Source organism: Wyeomyia smithii, chromosome 2 (genome assembly GCF_029784165.1).
Source record: "Wyeomyia smithii strain HCP4-BCI-WySm-NY-G18 chromosome 2, ASM2978416v1, whole genome shotgun sequence".
Lineage (NCBI taxonomy): Eukaryota > Metazoa > Arthropoda > Insecta > Diptera > Culicidae > Wyeomyia > Wyeomyia smithii.
In genome coordinates, this window is record NC_073695.1 from 3,998,560 (window position 1) to 4,023,643 (window position 25,084).

At 38.8% G+C, this 25,084-nt stretch overlaps 1 protein-coding gene across 9 annotated transcripts in view; it reads right to left on the reverse strand.

The window, feature by feature from the left end:
- Nucleotides 1-25,084, reverse strand: part of LOC129725556 (serine/threonine-protein kinase N) — a 162,430-nt gene that overhangs the window by 51,578 nt on the left and 85,768 nt on the right. For 8 of the 9 annotated variants that reach the window (XM_055681545.1, XM_055681540.1, XM_055681538.1 and 5 more), the window contains 2 exons: nt 14,115-14,436; nt 4,600-5,039 (listed from right to left, as the gene is read on the reverse strand). In XM_055681545.1, the coding sequence (XP_055537520.1) occupies nt 4,600-5,039; nt 14,115-14,436 (762 nt within the window). Of the gene's footprint in view, nt 1-4,599; nt 5,040-14,114; nt 14,437-20,961; nt 21,326-25,084 lie in introns of those variants that run through there. The other variant, XM_055681544.1, reaches the window with a different exon arrangement.

Here is a 25,084-nt window from a genome sequence, read left to right on the forward strand (position 1 = left end):
TTAGGAGTAAGAAATATGTCAATGGTCACTTGACACCCCTCCCTCCTCTGGAAGAGGGAGGGCTCTCATAGAAGTAAAACATAAATTTCACTACTAGTTCGTAGGATAGGTACTAGTGTTTGCATAAAGCTGTGAAGTTGTTCTCTTAGTGTCATACATATCTCAAGCAGCTCAAAAAATTAGTTTCAGCTATTTTCTAAGGTTACGGAAGAGGGATCAGAAATGACCCAAAATGTGTTTATGTGTGTCTTTCACAAAATATCTCTTCAATACATTTCAATACACATGAAAATTGAGACTTTTTGTACTTTTTCTTCATTCACCCAGAAGCAAAAACAAATCGATGACGTACGTAACGTATCTAACAGTCACAATCCCTGGCTTTTTGGATCGATAGGCCTGAGCAAAACTAGAGAGGGAAAAAAATCGATGAAGTAGTTGAAACAACACCAATGATTTAAAAAATAAAAATTAATCGAGGATACTGTCTACAGACATTAAAAGATGAAAGTTTGTATCTTAATTGACAGTGGAACTGGCACTTGTAAATAATTGCGAGATTCGGAGATGGTGGACATACAATGTTATATGATGATAAAATTGGGCGAAAAAGGTGATAAAATCGGGGGCAGATAAAATCGGGTACTGATATAATCGGGTGATTACTGTATTTTCATAGCCAAAAAAAAAAACGGTTTTCGATGGTTTTTGATGCCAAATGACTTAGAAACGCATGAAACGTCGAGAATTGGTGTCTTCTGAAAAAAAAAAATGCAAAAATCGACTCTCTGGGACTTAATCGTTTTTTCAATTGTGGAAGGCGGAGTTTAAAACATTTAGAATTTATTTAATGAAATTGATTGCTAGTCTCTCGAAATAGCCTGTATAATGATATATACTATAAGTAGCATCGAATACATCATAATTCATAATATTGTGAAAAATGAGTATAAAATAAAAAGGCACTTCGGTTCGTTTGATTGGTGTGACGTCTTCGACAAAGTTGTAGATAATAATTCTGTCTTTCCAAAAAAATACATTTAAAAAAATCATTTATTGAAAAATAAAATAAGACGAAAAATTAAAAAATAATTATGTATTCAAATGAGCTCATTTTTATAAATCTGATTTTTTAATAAAACCTACAAAAGATTGCCAAAACAATGAAACCAGTCCGACCATTTAGAAGTTAAGAAAAAAAAGTTATCGTTTTTTGAAAAAAAAAAAATTTTTTTTTTGAAAAAACAAATTGTTTGAATCGTTTTTTCAAAAGGAATATTTTTCTTTTGAAAGGACAAAATATTATCTACAACTTTGCCGAAGACACTATTTCAATCAAACGAACCGTTTCGACTGTAGACAAATTTTTTCAATTTCCAATAGAGCACTGTATGAGGAATTAAGAATATTTTTACAGTCAAAAAGGTTTATTTGATTGTCATAGTGTACCTGGCAAAGTTGTAAATAATAACTTTGTACTTCCAAAAAAGATGTACCCCGTGAAAAAAATAGCTTTTTTTCTGATTCCTCCATGACCGGTTTCGTTGTTCAGGTAATCTTTCGAAGTTTTTATAAAAAAAATCGATTTTTTTCAAATGGGCTGTTTTGGATAATTAATTTTTAATTTTCTTTTAATTTGTTTTTAAAAAATCAATAATATGTTTTTACAGTCTATATTTTTTTTAAAGACAAAACTATGAGTTACAACTTTGCCGAAGACGTCACACCGCTCAAACGAACCGTGTTGGCTCAAAAGTATTGGTAATCATCAATACCATCATAATAGCATTTTTCAATAGCTTTTCAATATGAGTTGTGTTTCAAAAAATTGAACCTATAGCACAAAAGGGCATTTTTTGCCTATGAAAACGACTATGCAAAGTTTCAGCCAATGGGCACGTTCACGTTCTGATGATGTAAACTTGACAGAAAATGTATGGTTGAACTGTCAAAACGACGCAAACTCAGAAACAACGAGTCAATTGTGTTGCTTATTGATTGAGATCCCTATCCCTGGCGAAGGACATTATTGTGGTAAGGGGCGGTCCACATACCACGTGGACAGCTTGGGGGGGGGGGGGGTTGTGTGATGTCCACGGTCCTTACAAAAATTTTATAATTCATATGGGCATTTGTCCACGGGGGGAGGGGGGGTCAAAATCGTTAAAAATCTGTCCACGTGGTATGTGGACGGCCCCTAAATAAAACGAATAAATTGTCTGGTACAGCATTCGCATAAACAAGTACAAGTGTCCTAGAGAGTATATTTTACAAACAAAATCAAAAAAACATATTCCATCAGTATCCACCGTTTCATGTACTTTCAAGACACTTGGAATAGAAAACATTATTCAAATTCCATGCACCTCCCGTGTGTGATTTTGTAAATGACATGGAAGCATTCAACATTTTCCGCGAGACACAATCTTAATTTTGGTTGAGTTATATTTTTTTGCACAGAGTAGTTTTTTGAAACATTTTGTAAATTTGTTTTGAAATATCTTGCCATTTTACATGGTATTTTTTTCCAATTCAACATTGCCACCCTAACGACAATGATGTAGCAAATATTATATTTTCAGGAATTTTTCTATTGGTATTGAGTGAAAAGTGATTTTTTTCTTTTTATACTCATTTTTACACAATATTATAAACAACTCTATGTCAAATAAATGAACCACCCTAATGAAACATAATGTTTTCGATGCTAGTTATAGTGTATATCATTATACAGGTTATTTCGAAAGACTAGCGATCAATTTCATTAAATAATTTCTTAATATTTTGAACTCCGCCTTCCGCATCTGAAACCGCCATTCTCTACTACGAAAACTTGCCGAACTTTTTGCGGATATGTAAACCTTTTCTACCTTTTTGTCTATCCTGACACACGTTTTATACAAGCAAGATCTCTAAACCAACTGGGAACTTGAACCTGCCACCAAAACAATCTCATAATGGGAGTAGGAGACAACACACTTTTTTTTCACTCTCTCTTTGACAAAAATCTCAATCATTGGTTGAATGATCATGAATGATCTTTGTTCATCATATGTACATATTGCGACTAACCCCATATACTCAGCTGTGCACATTTAGATACAGATGTTGTTGTTAGCAGTCACGACAAGAGGCGAATAGTGCGAAGGAAGAGAAAGAGAGTACGCCAGCAGGGATACTATATACATGGTGCTCCTTTGCAATCCTCGTAACTCGTCTTACACATAGATCTGCTTGCAAATGTGAGAAGAGTAAATGTATATCGCACACTGACAGAGATGTTAATGCATCACAAAGGAGATTTATATGTATTCAAAAATCGCTAGAAACGATTTTCTTCCATCGCTGCTCAAAGCCCGAAATTAAATTCCCGGTTTTCTCCCGGTTTTTTCTGGTTCGTTCAAATATTTTTCCTGGTTAATTGTACTTTTGAATTCTGTAGTTTTCCATGCAGTTAAGGAAGAAAAAAGCGTGACTTTCGATTTACATCTCAATATGCTCTAAGTCACTTCTTGACGTGCTCAGCCTTATTGGAATCAAGAGATATAGTCGCAAAAAATCGAAAAATGCGACGGATGTCACCTTTCCGAGAGGAGATGTCTACAAGTATCTTATAAACAACGTATATAATACTCATTACCGAAGAATTCTAGGCCAAATTGAGTTTGAAGGAATCGTTTTTACCTCAACCAGATAAAATTCAATATATAAAAGCGTAATAAATAAGTATTTTCATAACACTTAAAACACGTTACTTCAGCAACTCACGCATCTCCTCATCAATATCAATTTCGTGTCCTCCTCCGGCAACCTGTACTGTATAGTACACCAGGCGCTGCGCTACAAGTCTGTCCTTTTCCAAATTCATGACTACGCACACCTTGTTCACGGAGAAACCTCGCTCCAACGTGGCATTGCCATGCGATAGGATCAGAATCTTCTGAATAAACACAGTAAAGTTAGGAAGTTTCTTGCCTGAAGCAGCTATCAGATCTCTACAAAAAATATCAAGGTAGGAAGTCAGCAATGTCTTCGTCGAATGCATACTCAATAGTTGTGAGTATTCTTGGAGACATCTATCAGCTACAGTTCCCGCGAGATTATCGTTGTGAACCATTTGCTCTAGGCAAAATTCGAGCCATTTGAATGCTACTTCCGGGGAGCTTACCTTGGTCAAATGAGCTTCCAAGAGAAAGATGAATAAAAACAAAAGCTGTTTTATGCACTGTAAGACTGTAAGTCAGCCATCTTTTCCGGGTCACAGAACTAGTCTTTTTTGGTTAAGTATTTGAGGAAACTTACTTAAGAAATGTTGGTCTTGTGATCGCCATGAGATGGCTGACAAAAAATGGGTTTGTATGGCACAATCCCACCCCCACTGGCACAATCTCACCCCGGCTTGTAATGTTCAGTGAAATTCCCGGTTTTTCCCGGTTCCAAACGATTCCAGGTTTTTTCCCGGTTCTCCCGGTTGGGTGGCCACCCTGTATGTCGTTCGAAAGTCTTCCAGAGTAAGGAAGTAAATAATCAATGACGCCATTAACAGTTCAAAAATGTTCCACGAGCATATAATCGAAAGTAACAAATCATTGGACTCACCTCTTGCAGTGCCTTTTTGTCGATGGTTTTCGTGCTCTGCAGCGTCCGGATGACATTTTTGGCGCCGTCCACTACGGCGGCCTCGATCCGCAACCGATGCCGCAACTCGTCGATTCGATCCTCCAGCGAGTTCTCCAGCTCCCGGGGTTTGTTTTCGCCGTTCTCCTCCGACACCTTGGTGCTGAGCTTGTTCTGTCGGACCTTCAGTATCCGCAACCGAAGGAACTCGATTTTTGCTTTGGAATCGGCCAGCATCTGATGCGCTTCGGCAAGCAGTTTCTTGTCCCGCCCGTGGTGCCCGCTCGAGATGGATTGGATCATGTTTTCCGCTCCGTTTTTTACCTTGGTCTCTATGCTGAGCTGTTTCTCCAGCGAAATGAGCAGTTTGTCGTTGGGCGTCAGTTCCGGACCGCTTGGTGTGACCGGCGAGGGGATCATGTCTGCAAGAATGGAAAATGGAGGAACGAATTAGCAATCATTTAGTGCTGTGAATTGGTTCAATGGTTCCGTCACGCTCGATTGGCGAGTAGACTCTATCTTTGCATTCTACACTGGCAGCGCGATTCTCACGCTTTGCTACTTTGTAACTTTGTTGGGAGTAATTCGAATTGCATGGGCGGAGGATAATTTTCCCGCTGAGTTTACTGTGTTAAAATGCTCGTTACACATATCAGCTCATTTTATCAGATGTTTAGCGCATATCTAAATTTTCTACCTTAATCAATTTTTGTAATAGTAGAAAAAAACATATAGTTATTTTTTTATGATATTTAATATATGTGATAAATTAAAGGGAAGTTTTTTTTAATTTTTTTAAATAAGCTATGGAAATTGGATAAATATTAACTGAAACATAATATCATGTCTGCTGCAATTTCACCGGTAAGGCAGACATTTGGGATCATTTCTTGTCACGTCGTTTGTCTTGACGTAATTACTCTTTTCTAATCGAGCATTTCTATTTTTTGCCATTGAAATAGAATAACATCTTACGGTAACATAAGGGTACAAATTAAAACTAGAAACATCGAGTGTCACGAAATTGTCCACTTTTAAATGCCTCTAATTCAGTCGGCTTCCAACGAATCTCAACTACTCTTGCAACAATCGAATGAAAATTTAGCCTTGCCAACTATTGTACTGTTGGAAAATTGCAGAGTCTTTTTGAAAAATTCGACCAATCAGAGCTGAAAAGAAGGTCGAAACTATTAGTCTTAGTTTAAATCAAACTAAATAACCAAACACTTTCTTCTCCAAAACAGCCAACACTACAGTATATAAACGATTTGACTTTATTAATGATTTGTTGATGGTTTGCTCGCATGAGTGCACAACGACAAGCCCACCAAAAGTATAACACTCAGTAGTCACGTACAAAAGCTAGCATGCAGAAATTTAGTCTAAAAAATGATGGTTTAGTGTAAATTGGCTCGAACCACAGCAAGCAGAAAAGCGGCAAGTCGCAGCGCGGCTAGTGGCGAATTAGAATATGTATCTTGCAGCCTTTCATAGCGAACGGACTAAAAGGAGAATCCGATGGTCCGCGCACTGGAGATCGTAGATCACCTTCTGTAGCGCTAGATTTTGAATCTCCTGTCTGTGTGGGATGCACGGTTTCTTGTCTCCAGCTTCGTGAAAACTAAAACCAACTGTCCTTTTAAGGACGACCACACATTTTCAATCGAAGTAGTAAAATGATTTTTCTTCATCTCAGTACCACAATACTCGTGAGTTTACTATCAAGAAACGTGGTGCTGTTTACTGTTAGGAACTGTTAGTTTCATAGTAGAAATAAACAGCACCCGTGATTGGCTCGCAGTCAAATTGTGACAAGATATTTGACTGATACCAAAGAAAACATGGGTTATACAACAATAGCTAGGACTAATGGACACAGCCGTGCAATAAGCAGACTGAATTCAAATATCACAACATGCGGAGAAATAATATTTTTTTGAAGTGCTGTGGATAACATTAAGATTTATCACGATTTTAGTTCCGCAATGTTTTGGCAAGCGGCAGAGATTTTAAAACTTCTTCACAATCAAACGATTTTGGGGCGCTGAAGAGCGCCATTGGTGTATCGCAATGGTGACCCCCGGCAATTTTGTTTGATTTCTCGTCACGCAAATTGCCATTTGCGTATGACGTGAGATGATTTTCGTTCTGTTGTTATCTCGGCAGTATTTTCTATGATATTCAGCGCTCTATCAGCTTTAATTTTCCTCGCACCGCAGGCCCGCCGGGAAATGGAGCCCGGTACGAGATGACCTGCATCTTGCCTTTCCCGTCTTTGCCACGACCAGACCTCTTTGTTAATATGATACTGTCTTAGGAATGTAACTGGAGTTTAAATTTCTGTTTGTTACCTTTTATACCAGGATTTGTAGAAAAATTCTTAGAGAAGGAGGAGCCTTGTAGAAGAGAAAATGAGAAAGAGAGAACGGAACTTTCGTTTGCCGTTTGCATAAGCTCTCCAATCGGAAAATGAACACTAAACAAAAATTTTAGACGGGGTGGCAGAAAAGTTTACACAATTAAAGTCCCTGATCTTCTCTGATATTTCCTGAAAGATAACATTAATTTTTCTGATATTTTTCAGCATTCAGCACAAAAAAAGTGCAACGTAAATGAGTGCAGCTCTGAAATTCCAGCGAAAAATTTATTCGATCGTAAATGACACCATACAGTAAAGGTCCCGCATTAGCAATTTACACTAAATTAATTCAATTTGGCCGTCTAAAAAGAATCGTGTCTCGGTTAAAAATTTTCTCTTAATTGTTTATCAGTTTTTGCTGATCAAAAGATCAATTCCCTGATTTTCCAGGTTTCCGCCACCCTGCTAGAGTACAATGCGCGAGTTGCGAAAAAATTTCACTGTACAATCAAATGATTTCGGGACGCTAAGAATCTGAATTCTCTTCATTGCAAATTGCCATTTGCATGGCTTGTTCTGTTGGATACAGCGTGCTTGGAAAGCTCTCCTGGCAAAAGCAAACGTTCGGATGTCTGAACTTAGCTGCTTTGCCGCTCATTTTCGATGTCACCTTACCGAAATGCTTGTTGACGGTTATACAATTGACGATAAAATGTTGTATTTCGACCACAACTTCTGTATTATACCTACAAAGAGTGTGCAGCGCAGTCCATCTTATTTTTCGAATTCCTTCATTCTATCACCTGCTTGTTGTTTTGGTTCTCCCTGTAGGTATTCAAGAGAACCCTACGAAGTTTTTCATCATATAGTTAGCAGTTTTGTTCATCGTCACATCGCTGTTTCGTTCAAAAGAATTTGCAAATTACAATGTCTGGTCGTGGCAAAGGAGGCAAAACCAATGGAAACACAAATACCCGTTTATATCGTGCTGGGCTTCAATTCCCGGTAGGTCGAATTAATCGTTTGCTGCGTAGTGCAAATCATACGTGTTGGTGCTGGAGTATATACATCAGGGGCGACTCGTGGCTGTTGAACCTACCTGTTCAACAAGAAATTCTGAAAATCAGAGTTTGGGGAAGTAATTACAATTTCATCCGCGAATAAAAGCAAGTAATTCCCTTTGTTACTATTTAAAAATAGAACTAAAAAACAAGAAAATAAGAGCATGAATTTGGATTTTAGATTCATTTTTTGCCTGACGTCCCCATGTGCATTGCACAGGTTGCACCTATGAGCGAGTCGCCCCTGATATACATTTTCATCGAGCAGGATACAGTTTTATCCACGCTGTTTTGTTTTGACGGTGAAGTGGTACTCTACTTAAAACTGTATTCAGGCAACCTTCAACATTATTTTCGAATGACTTTAAGTCAACTAAATAAAGCTTCTCCTAAAAATTACCAATAATTTTGTAAAAAAGAATTGAAAAAGAATTATTACTGAAATTTATCTCTTCATGCTATCAAAATGATGAAGTGTATTGAAAGAAATACATTGACATAAAACAAGTTGTCGTAATTCTTCGTTAACCTTGCGGTTATGTCTAACAAACAACCTCCTTAACTATGTCCCATTTTACTAATAATATTGCTACTACTGAATTGATTTTGTACATCAACGTTTTATTCGAAAGACGAATTTTACCTCGTGTTATAATATTTGACCTATCTTTAACAAGTTGAGTAGAAAATCAACAATCATCAAATCAACAAAATTCAACCAATCACTATTCGTGTCCTTTTGCTCATTCTTGTCAGAATGCTAATATCACTAAAGTGTGCGAAAGGAAGTCAAAAATTGAGAGTCAGGGGTCGCCAAGAGTCGTTAAGAGTTATCAAGAGTCGTCCAACTTCGTCAAGAGTTATCGAAAGTCGTCAAGATTCTTCAAGTGGCATGTGTCCAGAGTTCAAAGTCAAGAGTCCAGAATCCAAAGTCCAGAGTCCAGAATAAAGAGTCAAAAGTTTAAAGTCAGGAGTCTTTAATAGTCGGTAACAGCCTTCAAAAGTCGTCGAGAGCCAAAAGTGCAGAGTCCGAAGTCCAAAGTCCAGAGTCAAAAGTCATCAAGGGTTGTTAGGAGTCAAGAGTTGTCAATTGTTGTTAAAATTCGTCGAAAATCGTCAAGAGTTCAGAGCCCAGAGTCAAGAGTCAAAAATTAAGAATCAAGAGTCGCCAAGAGTCGTTAGGAGTCATCTAGAGTCGTCAAAAGTCGGCAAGAATCAAGTCGTCAAAATTCGTCCAAACTCGTCAAGAGTCATCAAAAGTCGTCAAGAGTCGACGTGAGTCACCAAGTCAAGTGTCCAGAGTCCAGAATCAAGAGGCAAAAGTTAAGATTCAGGAGTCATCAAGAGTCGTTAACAGTCTTCAAAAGTCGTCAAGAGGTAAGAGTCCATAGCCAAGAATCAAGAGTCCAGAGTCCAGAATCCAAAGTGCGGAGTTCAAAGTCGCAAAAAGTCGTCAAGTGTCGTCAAAAGTCGTCAAGAATGAAGAGTCCAAAATCAAGAGACGTCAAGAGTAGTCAAAAGTCGTCAAAACTCATTAAAAATCAAGAGTCAAGAGTCAAGAATCAAGAGTCATAAGTCAAGAGTCGTCAAGAGTAGTCAAAAGTCGTGAAAACTCATTAAAAGTCAAGAGTCCAGAGTACAAGGGTGAAGAGTATAGAATCAAAAATTGGGAGTCAGGAGTCGCCAAGAGTCGTCAAGAGTCACGAAAGGTAGTCAAGAATCGTCAAATTTCGTCCAAATTCCTTAAAAGTCGTAAAGAGTTATCAAAAGTCGTCAAGAGTAGTCATGCGCGGTTAGGAGTTAAGTGTCCAGAGTCGAGAGTCCAGATACCAAAATTCAAAGTCCGGAATCAAGAGTCAAAAGCTAAGAGTCAGGAGTCATCAAGAGTTGTTAACAGTCTTCAAAAGATGTCAAGAGTCGTACAAAGCGTCAAGGGTCGTCAAGAGTAGTCTTATTTCATGCTATCAACAAGCAGAAATAGACGGTTTTTTGTTGTAGAATTATACTGCGTCCATTAATTAGAACTTTTGTAGTATATTACCATTGCTATACCTACCATACAGAATAACCAGTCACCCACTAATGATCGAGTGAATGCCCGGTTGCCTCGGCACGCTCCCAATCAGGTAGAATGTGCTCTATAAAGCTAATTACCTTTCCAGGATTAGTAGACCAAATTTTACTTGGTTGCAAGCAACCTTTGCTGAGAAATTTGATTTTGCTTATGTACAATACACCCCAGCTGCATAGCAGACGTACCGAGGTTACCCTTTCCATGCTACAAAAGCGATAAGTGTCATCGACCAATGTTCTTCAAATGATACCTACTTGGACAGTGTCCTTTTTTAATTTTGGCGTCATAACTGGATAATACTTTCTGCAATCTTAAGAGACAACAGGTTAAGTTTTCTTCGTCTAGTGAAAGGTACTAATATGACTTCCGCCGGCTTAGGGCTTAGACCCTCTTCTTACACCAGAAAAGAGTTACGTTTGAAGCGAGTTGCATTCTTTCCGAGATTACGTTGCCAAACTTATCTCTTACCATAATGACAATGTCATATGCGAAGCCTACAACTTCAAAACCTTTATCGTCTAAGCTTCTAAGAAGTTCGTCCACAATTAATGAGCACAACAGTGGCGAAAGTACTCGGCCTTGAGGGCATCCTTTCGTAACTCTTACAGTTATGGATGATCCCCCCCGCTCCGAAGAGATTATTCTTTGTGCTAGCATGGTATGAATTCAGTTGACTAATGGTATGAATTCATGAAATGGTGGTCGAAAATCGTGCTCAACAATGAGTATTTCGTCGTTATTATATCATTTTTTTGTACGTTACGACCTTGTTTAAAACTAAGAATTGATATTTTCTCAATTAAAACTTAAAACTAATTCGAATTAAAATATTAATACTAAAATTGTTATTTCTAAAACATTGATAAAATTTGTTCTTACATTTATAACGTTACCCTAACACAAATGTCAAACACAGGAAACCGATTTGCTATAAAATAGACAGGAAACAAAAAACAATACACAAAGTTATAAGATAATTATACTACTACAATCACACACTACGCTGATAAAAGGGTCATGCTACACGCGAATAAATTGAGTTCATATCCAAACGCGCAGTGACCAAGTCACTATTGTCGATCGCCATCCGAAACCATCCATTAATCTATATTTATACAGTACACTTAGTCGCCGAAGGCCGGTTCGCGAGTTAAAGAACATTTTCGGGATCGGTAAAAAATTACTGAATTTTACAGACCTTGAAAAGGGTATTACTTAAATTTTGACCACAGTTTCAGGACGTCATAACGAATCGAATGGTGTACCCAGATCCTTTTGGTTTTTTTTATAATAATGGTCTGTGGGAGCGCCGTGTCGTGTTATCGAAAGCACCTTCAATATCTAAGAAAGAGCATAGTAAAATTTCTTTTACTGAAAGAACTTTCAATTTTTTTTTGTCAGCGTATGAAGTAAGCGCTGTAAATGTAGAACTTCCTGTTTGATACGCAAATAGAAAGGGCATGTATGTTGTATTTAGATATTCCTTTGATACATTTTCCATCGTCTTCAGCAGGACCGAAGACAAGCTTATGGATTTTTTTTAAACGCCCAAGAAGCCAATAAATCTAACTCGGGATCAGGTTATATTCATATTTTAAGCATTTATAAAAATTATGAGAACCCGTGGTAAAGCATGGAAACTATTACCAAAGAGTTAAAGCTCCATTGTTATTATTAAGGATGCTTGAGGACGTTATCAAAAATAGGGTACACTGTTGGAAGTTAGGTAATGCTGCAGTGGATTTCTTCATCAAATCCACCAAGCACAATAAAATATGCGTAAAAATGAAGAAAATCAATTTCAAATTTTGCTGTTCAGTACTCACTACATGAAGCAAACTAGCAATTGCCAATATGCGAGTTTGAACTGAATTTTCATTTCCGCAAGTACCACGCATATTGCAAGATAAAACAATCATATCAACATCCATTGTTTTCCACCTATCGGCAACCACCCCAGCAAAAATCAATGCAAACATTTTCTGGGTTTTATGTAGAACAATGGTACATCAATTGCATAACACATTCTGCACTCTTGTATCTCGGTGCCGCTCGGTTACAATGAAATGTGCATAAGCACATACATCGGAAGCGCGTAGGAAGAACATAGAACCAATGGCATTTGCTTTATGCTCGGTACTGAGAGCGCAGGGAAATGCACCTGTTGTTCAACATTGTACACAACATTCCGCCCCCGCTCAGTGCTGTGGCTCGCACGGACAATAATAGCAGCTTCCATTCATTCATTCATTCATTCATCTGTCGTTATTCCCTGAATGTGGACCAGTGGGTTTCTATTTCTATTCGTGTACAATCGTCGTATACATACATGTGGGGCCTTAAGATCGATGGCAATACAGTGCAGTGCATGCCTTCTACAATTCGCACATACGTCAGACTGAGATGTCTCAATTATATCACAACGAGGGATACAATTATCGTTGAGGCCAATAGTAAATAAAGTACAACTGCTCTCGTTTTCTTTGGGCTTGAATGCATGACAGGAGACAGTTTCCCACAATGGTGCCAATTGCCTTCAGGCGAGAAATGCGATGGTGGTTCATAGTTGCCCATGTGGGTTGTGTTAATTAAATGAAATAATCTGTAATTTTTTATGAGGGTATTAGAGAGAATTGTATGACAGATCAACATAGCCAATAAATTCTATCAATAGTCAAATTTTATTAATGATTTGCCTAAAGTAAACCACCAGCGACTGGTTCGGACATTGGTCATTAATCTTATTCCCCAGCCCGCTCGTGGCGGCTGGTTGATCGTCGCCAAGCAACGAACATCAGCCAGTTGCCGCGTTCGTCGACCTTGCTGCCATTATGGGTGGCTTCACACCGCCAACCTTCCCCCATCATTTGGTGCCAACGATTCTGGGGTGCGCACATTATCACATTTTATTGTTGCATACAGTGCTTTTGGCACATAATGATAAGTGGTAGAGAAGAAAAAAGCAACGAAGAATGCGGTGCATACTTGCAGCGGATGCAGAGTCTACGAGTTGCACAAGCGGAACGGGGACAAAACCCAAACAACAATGTCATTTTTCAATTTCTATTTTATCTATACATCGTTCATTACCATTTTTATTATTGTCTTGCTGCTGTCTTATGCGCGGAAAGAGCGGTCTGTCCGTTTCGACCTGCGGCTCGGGATGGGGACCAATTAGGTTTCGAGACAGGTACTAAGGCAACAAAGTAATGTCAAATGTATGTTCAAATGCTGTCATTCATTCGGACAACACTAAATCGTTTGTATTGACATTGCATCCGCGCCAGTCAGTAACATGCAAAGTTCTCTCATTTGTTGAAGTTCCATATATTTATTTCAGGATTCTATAACCATTCCACGCCTAGTAGTGATCGAATTTGGTGCACTGTAAACATAGTTGTTAACTAACTCAATTATTTCTTCACAAGATGATCATGAAAAACCGAATCAAAGATTAATTAGTAATCCATACTGTTGTTTAAAATAAATCTAAATAAATGGTCCAATTCGGGCACAAAGAGTCGATTTCGAAATTAATTTCAAAATCCCAACCATAATGAGGCTACTCCATCGGCACCAATTTTTTTCGGGTACACCTCACAGATAGTAATTCATTGTATGTGTGCGTATATACGACCGGCCGATTCGATGTGCGTCCGTGAATTATCAGCGCTAATTATTTCGGTTTTACAACCGTTATTGAATCAGCGCCGGCGCATTACAACATCCAAAGAAAATCGCTGTGAAATTAGCTCTAATTGGAACAGATTATCTTTTGTTTTTTTTTACTCTTCTATATGTTTGTTTCCATCTTTTGATTGCAATGGTGAATGGTCGCGAAAGAGGTTAACTATACCGCAAATCTGAGAGATTTTGTGTAAAGTCCAATAAAATTAATGACGCCGAGACGATTGGTGCGATTGCCACAGTGTGAACGTCCTGAATGAGTCAGTGTGCCTTATCGTTACGGTGCGTTATTCGCGAGAGAAATAGCAGCACTTACCTTGTCCATTACTGCTACTAACACTGTTGCCCTGCGTTAGTATGATCTGGCTTTCCAGCTCGTGCAGTTCCGACTTGAGTTCGGCTAATTTGTTGTTGCTCTTTTTGACTATGGACGCTACGTCCGACAGTGACCGCCGATCGGTGGCCACTTCCCGCAGTTTTTCGGCTCCTTCTTTGATTTTGAGCTCTTTCCTGATTTCGCGCCTGATGGCCTCTTTGATTTCCTCCAGCCGGTTTGGCAGCAGGCTCTCTGGCAGGTTGTCCGCCAGTCCATACTTGTGGCTGAGCTCGTACAGAACTGGATGCTTGATGTAGTCACCCTGGAAAAAATCGGGAGAGCAATAAAAAACACAAATTACTATGAGATTGAAATGATCAGAATAAATGATTAAACCTAATTCACAGCGCATTCATGAACTTGAATTGCTATCATTGTTCGAAACATAACAGCACAGCTTGTAGGCACGCACAAAGCAAGGAAACCGTTTAATTGTCAAATGTGCAAACTGTTCGCGAAAGTCGGTCAGCTGTGAGTTGGAACGCAGCGAAAATGTGAGGCACTAGTGTATGGCCTATAATTTATGCAAATTATACCGTTCTGTAGAAGAATGGCCACCCCTCTGGGGGCCGAACCCGGAAAGGTGAATTCGAAAGAGAAAACGATAATTGCGGTTCAATAAGCTTAGTGGCGGAAGATGATATATCTCACAGCCCTTCGAGTAAACAAACTTTTCTGGCAGCACACCTTTTTTGGGTCATTGAATCGTGCTACAAGTGCAAGAATAATTTAATTAAGTCGTACGAATAACAGAGACAAAGCATTAGATTAGATGTAATCGATGATGGTGGCCACAGTGTGTGAAATATTGTAATCTCAGATCCAGACTAAAATTACAGTATGGTGTAACCGTTATTTACAACGGAGCTCTGTTCGGTAGAAACCATCAAGACACCAAAGAAACAAACATTGAATTTCAAATCACTTGCCACCGCACTCTGTCTGCCTGATTTCTGTTGAACCCAAAACAGACTCCGATAAGTTTCACGCAACTTTTAATGAAAGAAACGCCTTGGACGCTCATGAGCAAAGCCCAATTTGCATTAAATTATCATACTTCTGCATCAGCCTGTCGATTCGAGCGTTCAAGTGTCGAGAGAAGAGCGGTTCACTGACAGAACTCGGGTAGGTTGAATAAATTTCGCTCCCAGTGTGGGGTAACTTTAGAACATGTTGTGGGAACGGCTGTTGACAGAGTTCCGAGCTTGTAGAAATTCAAATTAGATTGATCGTTCCCAAGCGTTGACAGATAAAACACACTCTTGGCGGACTGGTTTGCTGGTAAAAATTACGGGTAACAGTAAAGTTAGTTTAGCGCTGGACTAATTGTTTTACGTGTTCGCTTTAATAGACGCTTTGCAAGGGTAGTGAAAATTATGTTAATTACAACATAATATATTGTAGGTGAGAAGCGTCTTAGCGGTTTTAATTTTTTTTTTCATGATAAAATTAAAATATTTGATGATGCCAGTATAAACATTATAGAAGAAGATATAATATGTATTGTAATCGAACAGTGAGAAAATGACAACTTAATGTAGCATGATAAAAGAAATTAAAAAATGACACTTCTAACAATAAAATAATTAAGCTACTTAACTAGCCAACTTTATAGGAATCCAATTCATAAACTGTCATAAATGTTTTGGAATCACGAATTCAGAAATCCTATCTATAAATCCAAACATTTGAAAAAATCCAACAAGAACTAATTGCGGAGTCCAAAATCCCAAGAATCTTTCAGTCCATCACTTTAAGCATCTAATGGTTGAATCCACGAAATTTGGAAGGCTGATAGAAGTGATGAATTCTAAACCTCGTGGCATCATTTTTTTTTTAAATTATAACCCAAGTAACACTGACTGAGTTTTATTAATTTATTTATTTCTGGTCGCATTGATTTACGGGTTTCAGTTTTTTTTATCAATTTACAGGTTTAAAAATTTTTTGTCAATAAACAAAGAAAAAATCAAGCAATTATCCGCTTAGTAGTAAACTCATTAGCAAAAAAAGACATGAGACGAAGACAATATTTCTTAATTTATCGTTTACTGAATAATAAGACAGCATATATTTTTGGCAAATAAATTAAGCAAATAATTTGATATTACATGGAAGCAGATATTGATCGTCGTTTCAAGCAAATATTTGCTTCGTATAATGCACACTATGAAACTGCTCTACACTTCTACGACGTAAGGTTCGTGTTTTGATACGATATTTAGTTTTATTGCAATATTGTATGGAAAATTTGATCTTCAGTTAAATCATCTTGGGCTTGAGTCGACGCGACGTGTATACGTGGAAGAAAATCTGACGGTAGCAGCACGTAAATTAAAGGCAGCATCTGTACGTCTGGAAAAAGCGGGCAAGCTTGCATCTGTTTTCACTAAGCTGGGAGTCGGCTTCGTGAAGCCTACTGCTTCTGCTAAGCCCATCGCCATCCAGTCCGAGGAACAACTCAATCAACTTTCGTAAATATGTATCGGTAGTCTATTATCAGTGTTTGTTCAAATTTTATATAAGTGAAGATTGTACAATGTTAAATGACAAAAACAATATCTATACCTTATTTTAGCCCCCTGAAAATTGCTTCCATTTGCTTACTAAATGTCCTCGTTGAACAGTTACACCCTGACGAGCATTCCCGGTGCTGTGATGAATGCAGTGCTTCTTCCTGGAAATCATGGAAACGCCCAAAGTATTTGTACAAGACGATCAGCTAAACTTGACGAAGTGAAAAATCTGCTACAAGGATCTAAGGTCAGTCTCGCTTGTTTTACAGAGTCGGGGTTATCACCCAAAGTCAGTAATCGCAGCGTAGCTATTCCTGGGTATAAAATTTTTCGCAACGACCGACTGTACAGGCGCGGGGGTGGACTTGTATTTTATTGCAAGGATCACTTGCGTTGTAGCAAAGTGTTCAGTACGGTGTTAGGCCTTGATTCCGATGATAAAACGGAATGCCTTGCATTGGAGATTCGGGTTGGCGTAGAGAAAATGTTGATTATGGGCGTTTACAACCCACCCGACAACGATTGTTCAAGGTTTTTTTTTATTGATAAGTTAGCTGATTTTACAACACAATGTAACTCATGGGCGTAAAAAATCGCTCCACCTGTGAAAAATGCTCAGTTTGCTAAGCCAAATACGTGTGCAAAGTTTCATTCAAATCAAAAATGGTCGAATAAATTTTCGCGTATTTTCAGGCGATTTGAAATGATTCTGCTCATAAGTATTTTGTGCGCGATGTCTAAAGTTTTTGAAAAACTATTGAAGAAGCAAATGACAACGTTTATTACTACGAATCGTTTACTGTCGGATTGTTAAGCTGGCTTCCGTAAAGGTCACAGCATCAAGACAGCGACCCTACGTGTATATGATGATTTAGCAGCAGCAATCGACAAAAAGGGCACCGCCATACTGCTTCATCTGGATTTCTCCAAGGCTTTCGATACGATTTCGCACCATAAGCTATGCTCAAAACTGGTAACTAACTTTAACTTCTCGCCTAGTGCAGTTAATCTCGTAGAGTCGCATCTCCTCGGAAGGACGCAGACAGTTTTCTGCGGTGAATATTGCTCTGAAATAGGAGAGGGAACTTCTGGCATGCCACAGGGTTCCGTGATTGGTCCTTTGTTATTTTGCTGCTACATCAACGATCTCCCAAAGGTGCTAAGATGGTGCTCGATGCAAATCTACGCAGATGACGTGCAACTATACATTAGGCGTTTTGGACCTTCTGCTCACGAGTTTGTAAGAATGGTGAATGAAGATCTGACACGAGTTGCCGAATGGTCTGACCGTAATGTATTTCACATAAACCAAACAAAGAGTAAGGCAATATTTGTAAAAGGCTGCCGACGTAATACGGTTTCTAGTAGTTCGCTGCCTGCTATCGTCATGAAGGGACAAACTATCGAAAGAGTTGAAAAAGCTGTGAACCTTGGTTACGTGTTTCAAGCTGATTTGGAGTGGGACGGATTAATTAACCAGCAATGCGGTAAAATTTATTCTTGTTTGCGATCGCTCTTCAGTACTGCGTCTTCCGCACCTATGAATATTCGACTGAAGTTGTTCAAGGCTCTGATACTACCGCATTTCTTGTTCGGAGACCTTCTGCACGTACGGCCTAACGCATGCTCCATGCGCAGGTTACGAGTTGCACTCAATAGCTCTGTCCGTTTTGTCTATGGTCTGAACCGCTACGCAAGAGTAAGTCATCTCCAGCACAATCTAGTCGGATGCTCGATTCAAACTTATACGCATACCGATCCTGTGTGTTTCTAGGGAAACTATTTAAGACGCAATCACCCCCAGTGCTTTTTAAAAAATTGATCCCAACCCAAAGTCGCCGTTCTCAAAACTACATAATTCCATGAAACAGTACGGCTGGCTACGCTAACACGATGTTCGTCAGAGGTGTGGTAAATTGGAATTTGATGCCTTCTACGATTAAGCGTTCGACTTCGGAAGCAAATTTCAAGAGGGGCTGCCTCGAATTTTGGAACTCTAGACAAACATAATTATATATTATTGTTGTAAAGTTAAAGTAGTAAATAGGATTATAAACTATAAATTAGATAGTTATGTATATGTATTTTACTTTATGCAACTCGGAGGTAGTAATTTAAAAGGTTTAAGCTTACACTACCAGGTGATAAATTGAATTGAATTAAAATTTTTCGAGGAGCTTGGGAATCCCGGGAAAAGGCAATTCCCGGGAAATCGTTCCCGGGATTGCAAACCCTACTAGTGATGGATAGGAAAAATGCTTGTACGAAAAAAATTCTTATCGTTTCATTACGATAACGACAGCAAGCGTAACGTTGATAACATCCTTTTCGTTTTACTAAAGGAACGGGTTTGGATTTTCAGAAGATTTTATTGCGTGACCGTGAACGATGCGCGTGAATTATTTCATCGGAATGCAACAGCCCGTTTCGAGGATGATGGTCTAGTAGTGAACATAATTTTTATCAGCCCTGCTTCGGGCTGTGAAGCCTCAAAGCGGTCAAAGTTTAACTTTTTATGGAATATATATGGAAATTGATGGAATCGATTTTTTTTTTAATAAGTGTCTCAGAAATGCATAAAAGGTCGAGATCTCATGTTGTATAGTAAAAAATTATAACAAAAAACTTTCTGAGAAAGTCTTCCAACTCAAAAACTTTTTGACTTTTAAAAGTTGATTCTGTAAAAAAAAATCTCAGAGACAGCATCAGATCTCGAGGATAACTGATTTCTAAAAATTTGGTATACAAAATAATTCGATACCAGAAATTTCATCCTTATTTTCATCGGCTTTGTTTCTCTCATGGGAAACAAGGTGTCTAGTATCAGTAAAATATACTATTTAAGACTACGCAACGGAAGGCTGCTTCGAATGGTTTTCTGTAGCTCACTGTGATATTGTTGCTTACACTCGTAGAATAATAATAAACACTATTTCGAACGAAGAAAAAAATATATTTTGTCGAGTCGATTGAAAAAAAATATCGAATGAAGCAATTACTTGTTTCTCAGAAAAATCGAGACTTTCAACTGGTAGTTATAACGAATATGTTCGGAAGTCGCAATCAAAAATGAAGAATCTGTGAAGTTTCATGTAGAAGACGATTCTATTCCTCCATGGGTTACCATGCAAAATATACATGGATCAAAAACGACCCGCCAACGAAAGATTAGTAGTACACGAAGGTCGCTTTTTACGCGTTTTTTTTTACGCGGGTATTTTTTTACGCGGATTCCGGAATTTACGCGATTTTTTTACGCGGATTCCGGAATTTACGCGGTTTTTCTTACGCGGATTCCGGAATTTACGCGGTATTTTTTTGCGCGAATTTCGGTTTCCCTTCAGTCGGAATGCAGAATTAACGCTGGTTTTTTTACGCGGATTCCAGAATTTACGCGGTTTTTTTACACGGATTCCGGAATTTACGCGGTTTTTTACGCGGCATGTATCCCCCGCGTAAAAAGCGACTTTAGTGTATTTTTTTAACGTAGGCTTACGGTTAAACAGCAAGCGCGTTGCACGGTAAGCAGTATCTCGGAAGATAACAAAAAAAAAAAAACACTTAACCTTCTACGGTGTCCTATCCTATTCTCTCTTTAAAACATTCATCCACAACTCGTATTGAGAGTCAGTAATGTGAGTGAGCCATACCACTGTTTTTCTAATCCAGTTTGTGCTACATGATAGTCATTGATTTAGGTTACTATAGGAAATTCACAAGCCCTAGAGAACTGGACTCCATCATGATACGAGTCGAAGTGTCAAAAAGTTTATAACTCGTAATCTACATCCTTGTTATTGAATACAAAAACGAATTGGATTTTGATTTACCTTTTGTAGAGCTGGTAGCGATTGGATGACTTGAAAACAATAACCGAGTGGAAAACCAAGCAAAAAAAGATAGAAATTTGGAACCCCCAGCATCAGACATTCGTTCTCTTTGATATTGTTTTTATAGTTTATTTTTGATTTTTAAAACCCGAGTCGAGTACGAATGACCCTTTTGCCCACTGGTTCTAGCAATAGATACTGTTAAAGAACCACAACAGTCTATCGTACTTAACAGCTCGTATACAAGAAACCGCTCACTGTTCACTACATCATATCCTGTTACAGTTTGTAACATTTTCCCTTCCCTTACATCGCAGTAAAAGCATTCGACCAAGCACTCGCTCACAACAGCCTCCGACAAGGCACCACACGAACAGTCCTACGCACGATTCCGTTATAAACGCAGGGCGAAATGGGCACACAGCGAGGGTAAAAAAATACCTTATCTCCGGGTGGGGCGCTAACGCAGGTGCTAAACACACGGCTGCGTCTCTTGCTGCGGCGGCTGTGCCGATACTCAGCAACCTGAAGATCCATGCTCCGTTAATTATCGACCAGGGCAAACTCACTGTTCAACACTGCTATTCTCGCGATGGGCTTTATGTTGTTTGTCTAACACACGGCATCAGTTAGCCCGAACGTCCGGGTTTGCACCAATCCGAAGGATTGTTTCAGTTCATCAATGTCCGCCCCACACACTACTGTGCACTAGATTTTTTCGATTTTCTTTTACGCTTGAACCGGCTTATCGGCTACCGTACTTTGATTTTGCTGCCCGCTACAAGATTCCGCACGCATCCGACGGTTCAAGTGCATTTACTAGGGGAAGCTGCGAAGCGAAGGAAGGAAAATTAAGTCTTCGGGAGGCAATTTATCGATTCGAGATTGGTTTCACTTTCATATCACGCACAGACGGTTAAGTGTGCCGCAGTCTCTTCTCTTGTTTTACTGAAGGACCCCTTAGTAGCGGACGACAACGACGATGGGAAGTACGCACACTTGGTCGGCTCTAGGTTGCTGCCATGCAATTCAAGTCAACCCCCCGGAGAGCACCGGCATGCAACAGCAGAGCGGAAGCACTTGACGGAGCGATACAATTAAGGCTGGCTAAATACGCCCTTCTGATAGAGGCTAGGGCATGTGGGCTCGATTGAAAGACTGTGGGAAATTTAATAAACTGGTATTGCGGAAATAGCCTTACACTATTTTATCACTAGAAGGTCTCAGTTGAGACGAATACCAAACACCCAGTATTTCAAACATTAGTAAAAAGGTTCGAGGTGGCCTTCGCTATTAATCGAACATCTGAAAGCGTGTTTGTTACTCAAATCATTAACCTTTTAATCAAGCTAATCGCTGTCCGCTACTGGGGACACAAACAAAATCTGATAACCATCTGGCTACCATAGAGCAACAAACAACGTTTAACCGACAAGGGTTGGGTGAAAGTTTGGGACGATTCCTCCTTTTCCAATACCGCGCACCTTCTTAAATAGCTTTCAAACTATCCAGCCAACGCCGGTAATTTGTCTTCTGTCTAGTTCGTCTTCGTCTAAAAGAAGCGTGTTTTAAACACATCCTTCTTCCGTTTTTCGTTTCGGAATATGAGTTATGCACTTGGAGAATTCGATGAAAAAATAGCGCACAGTCTCCGTATAAGCTGAGCAAATTCAGCCGTTAAGAGCAGCTCGAAGCACAAGCAAAGTTATGCCGCATAGGAGGCAAAACTATGTGCTTTCGCTCCGCTTCCGATATGTTTTACGGTGGGACTAAAATAAGTACACACTTGGTCATAATTCACCAGTCTCGCAAGTGGGCACAACTCAACATCAAACACTTGTTCGTCACAAGGGGTGGTATGGCACTGTGTATGCAGAGGTATTTCTTCTTGCTCAGATGTTAAAGGTGCCTGGAAAAGTTGATCAAACACTACTGACGGGAGGTTTTTCTTTTGAGGCAAAACATTTGATTGGAATAGTTTTTGCGATGACGGATTATCCGGTGACAGTGAGAATCGTTTGAATTGTTTCAATAGATTAGTAGCTGCAAGCGTTGAATAACTGGAAATTTTTTCACACAGATTCCAATTCCACTTCACTCAGGTAACGTCGAGGCACTCTACTTTCACTTTCAGTTCTTTGGTTTGCCATTTTCGGGTTATAAACGCTGTAAACCGACGCCGTCACGTATTCACCAATGGAGCAGAATAAACACACTAATGATTGATTCACGATAAATGAATCATTATTTCCCCCGGTGGCGGTGAACCGAACGTGTAGAAACCCTCACCACTAACACTCAGCGGCACGGTTGAAATTGGTGGCTGTTCTACGCATACTGTAGAAGCGCTGCTCTGTAGCTACGCGCCTCGTCAAGACCACTAACATTCTCGTTATTCCGATAGCGGCCGCACCGAACCGAATCGATAACGATCTAATTAATCGCACTTCTGCGGCCTGCTATTCCCGGCTTGCGCGCTCTTGTTGGTTCGTTATCAGCAACCATGGCGCGGAGGAGCCGGTACGCGGTGATCTACCTCCCAACAAAAAAGGAACAAAATATTGGTGGTTGGTATTAATTGGACAGCGAATCTACATATATACGAGTGATTGTTTGGCTGTTCTTTATAGGTGGTGAAGCGACTTAGCCGATTGGGGAAGCTTATCGGGAGAATTTGCACATGAAGGGATTCCAGGTGCGGGTCGTGTTTTAGTTGTATTATTTTCATTTAATCTCTTTGTCAATTGATTCGACGTAGAACTATGTCTTTGAGAAAGTTCCGCTACAGAGGTGTAGATGAAATTTGGATTAGTTGCATTTGGTGGAACATACATAGTAATATGGATCAAATTTGATAATTACAAAATCAAAAAAAATCTAATTTGAGCGCAGAAGCTTTTGAGTGGTATCTTTTCAGGTTTTTGTATCGAAGAGGATTATTTTAGAGCTGGAAAATTGTGAGAGAGTTACGTAAAACTAGCGTGTTAGGGTTTTCATGAATTTGTTTTTTTTATAGTTGTAAAACCAATCGTTCGTGGTAAAATGATAAAATCCACTCTACTTAGTATTGAACTTTTCCAGAGGAGGAAGGAGTATCGAATCATCAGAGAAACATCTCTTGTACTCTAAAATCCTCAATTTTTATGGCCGTCCCTCCTTAGAAAAGATGGGGAGTGTCGAACCACCTTAAAACATTTCTTGCCTTTCAAATACCTCTACATGCCAAATCTAGTTCCATTTGCTTGATTGGTTCTCGAGTTATGCAAAAATTTCAGAAGGAGAGAGGTCTCGAACCACCATAAAAACCTTAACCGGCCCCACAAATCCCTTTATATAAATTTTCACCCCGACCGATTCAGTAGTCAGTCTACAAAGATCGGACAGACGGAAATCAAGAGTATTTTTTACCATAATTTCTATATAAATCTCTTCAAAACACATACAAAAAACTGAACTAAAATTCTCACTCCAAAGTGGTTTTCATGGTAAAAATCTACATGTAAAAAAATTCTTGATATCTTATCGGAGGCTGAGATATTGGCGTTTTTCTATGTGAAGGAAAACCACTACAAATTGTTGCAGGGTTATTCGAAAATAACCCTTCAAAAACTGAAAAGTATATGACAAAATCGGAAAGAATTGCAAAAGAGTGGTTTTGTAGCTTTAAATAGTATTTTTTTTTTATAAATCAAGTTTGGGTAACCTGTAAATTTTGTAGAATGTCGAAATGGTCTACAAAAATATTATAAACAGTATTATCATCCAGTTTCACTTCACTTTTTCAACATCGATTTTTTTGGGACACTTTATCCCATATGCCCAATTTAACTCGATTTGCTTGATTAGTACTTGAGTTATGCGAGAATTTGTGTTGTTATTGTATGGGACCTCTTTTTTCTAGAAGGGGTATGGAGGAAAAACTTACTATTTGTTCAGACCTTCGACCTTTCGAAAAATATTGGCCAATTATTTTAAGTACATTGAAAAAATGTTACAAAATCAAATCAAAATATCATCTGATTTGAAGAGGTGATGCATATCGGTTGACAGTACTACTGCGCAAACAAAATAAAAGTTGAAAGGAAATTACTCGCCTTAAAAATCATAAAAAACCTGCAAAACGAAAATTGCACGCTATTTCTGAATACAAAAAAAAAACTTATTTTGTGATTAATTCTAGGTGGAGCAGCAAAAACTCATTATTTCCCCCTTCAAGGGGGGAAATCCTAATGAATTAAACTCGTTGAACCAGCAAAATTACAACAGATAATTGAATGATTCCTTGTTTGATCGGTGTGACGTTTTCGGCAAAGCATATCTTTCAAAATAATAATACAGATTACAGTTTAGCCAAGGGGGAGGGGGTGGGGTAAGTGTTCAAACCGTCTGCATAACAGTTTATTTGGGTTGGAATATTATGGGAAAATTTTTACTTTAAAATTTCGTTTGGCGATAGGGCTTAGAAGTTTTTTATTTTCGAAAAAAGTGCAAAATTTTAGCTCAATCGGACTTCGGAAAATCGTCCTTAAAAGCGGTTAAAGTTCCACTGTGCCACCGATAAAAC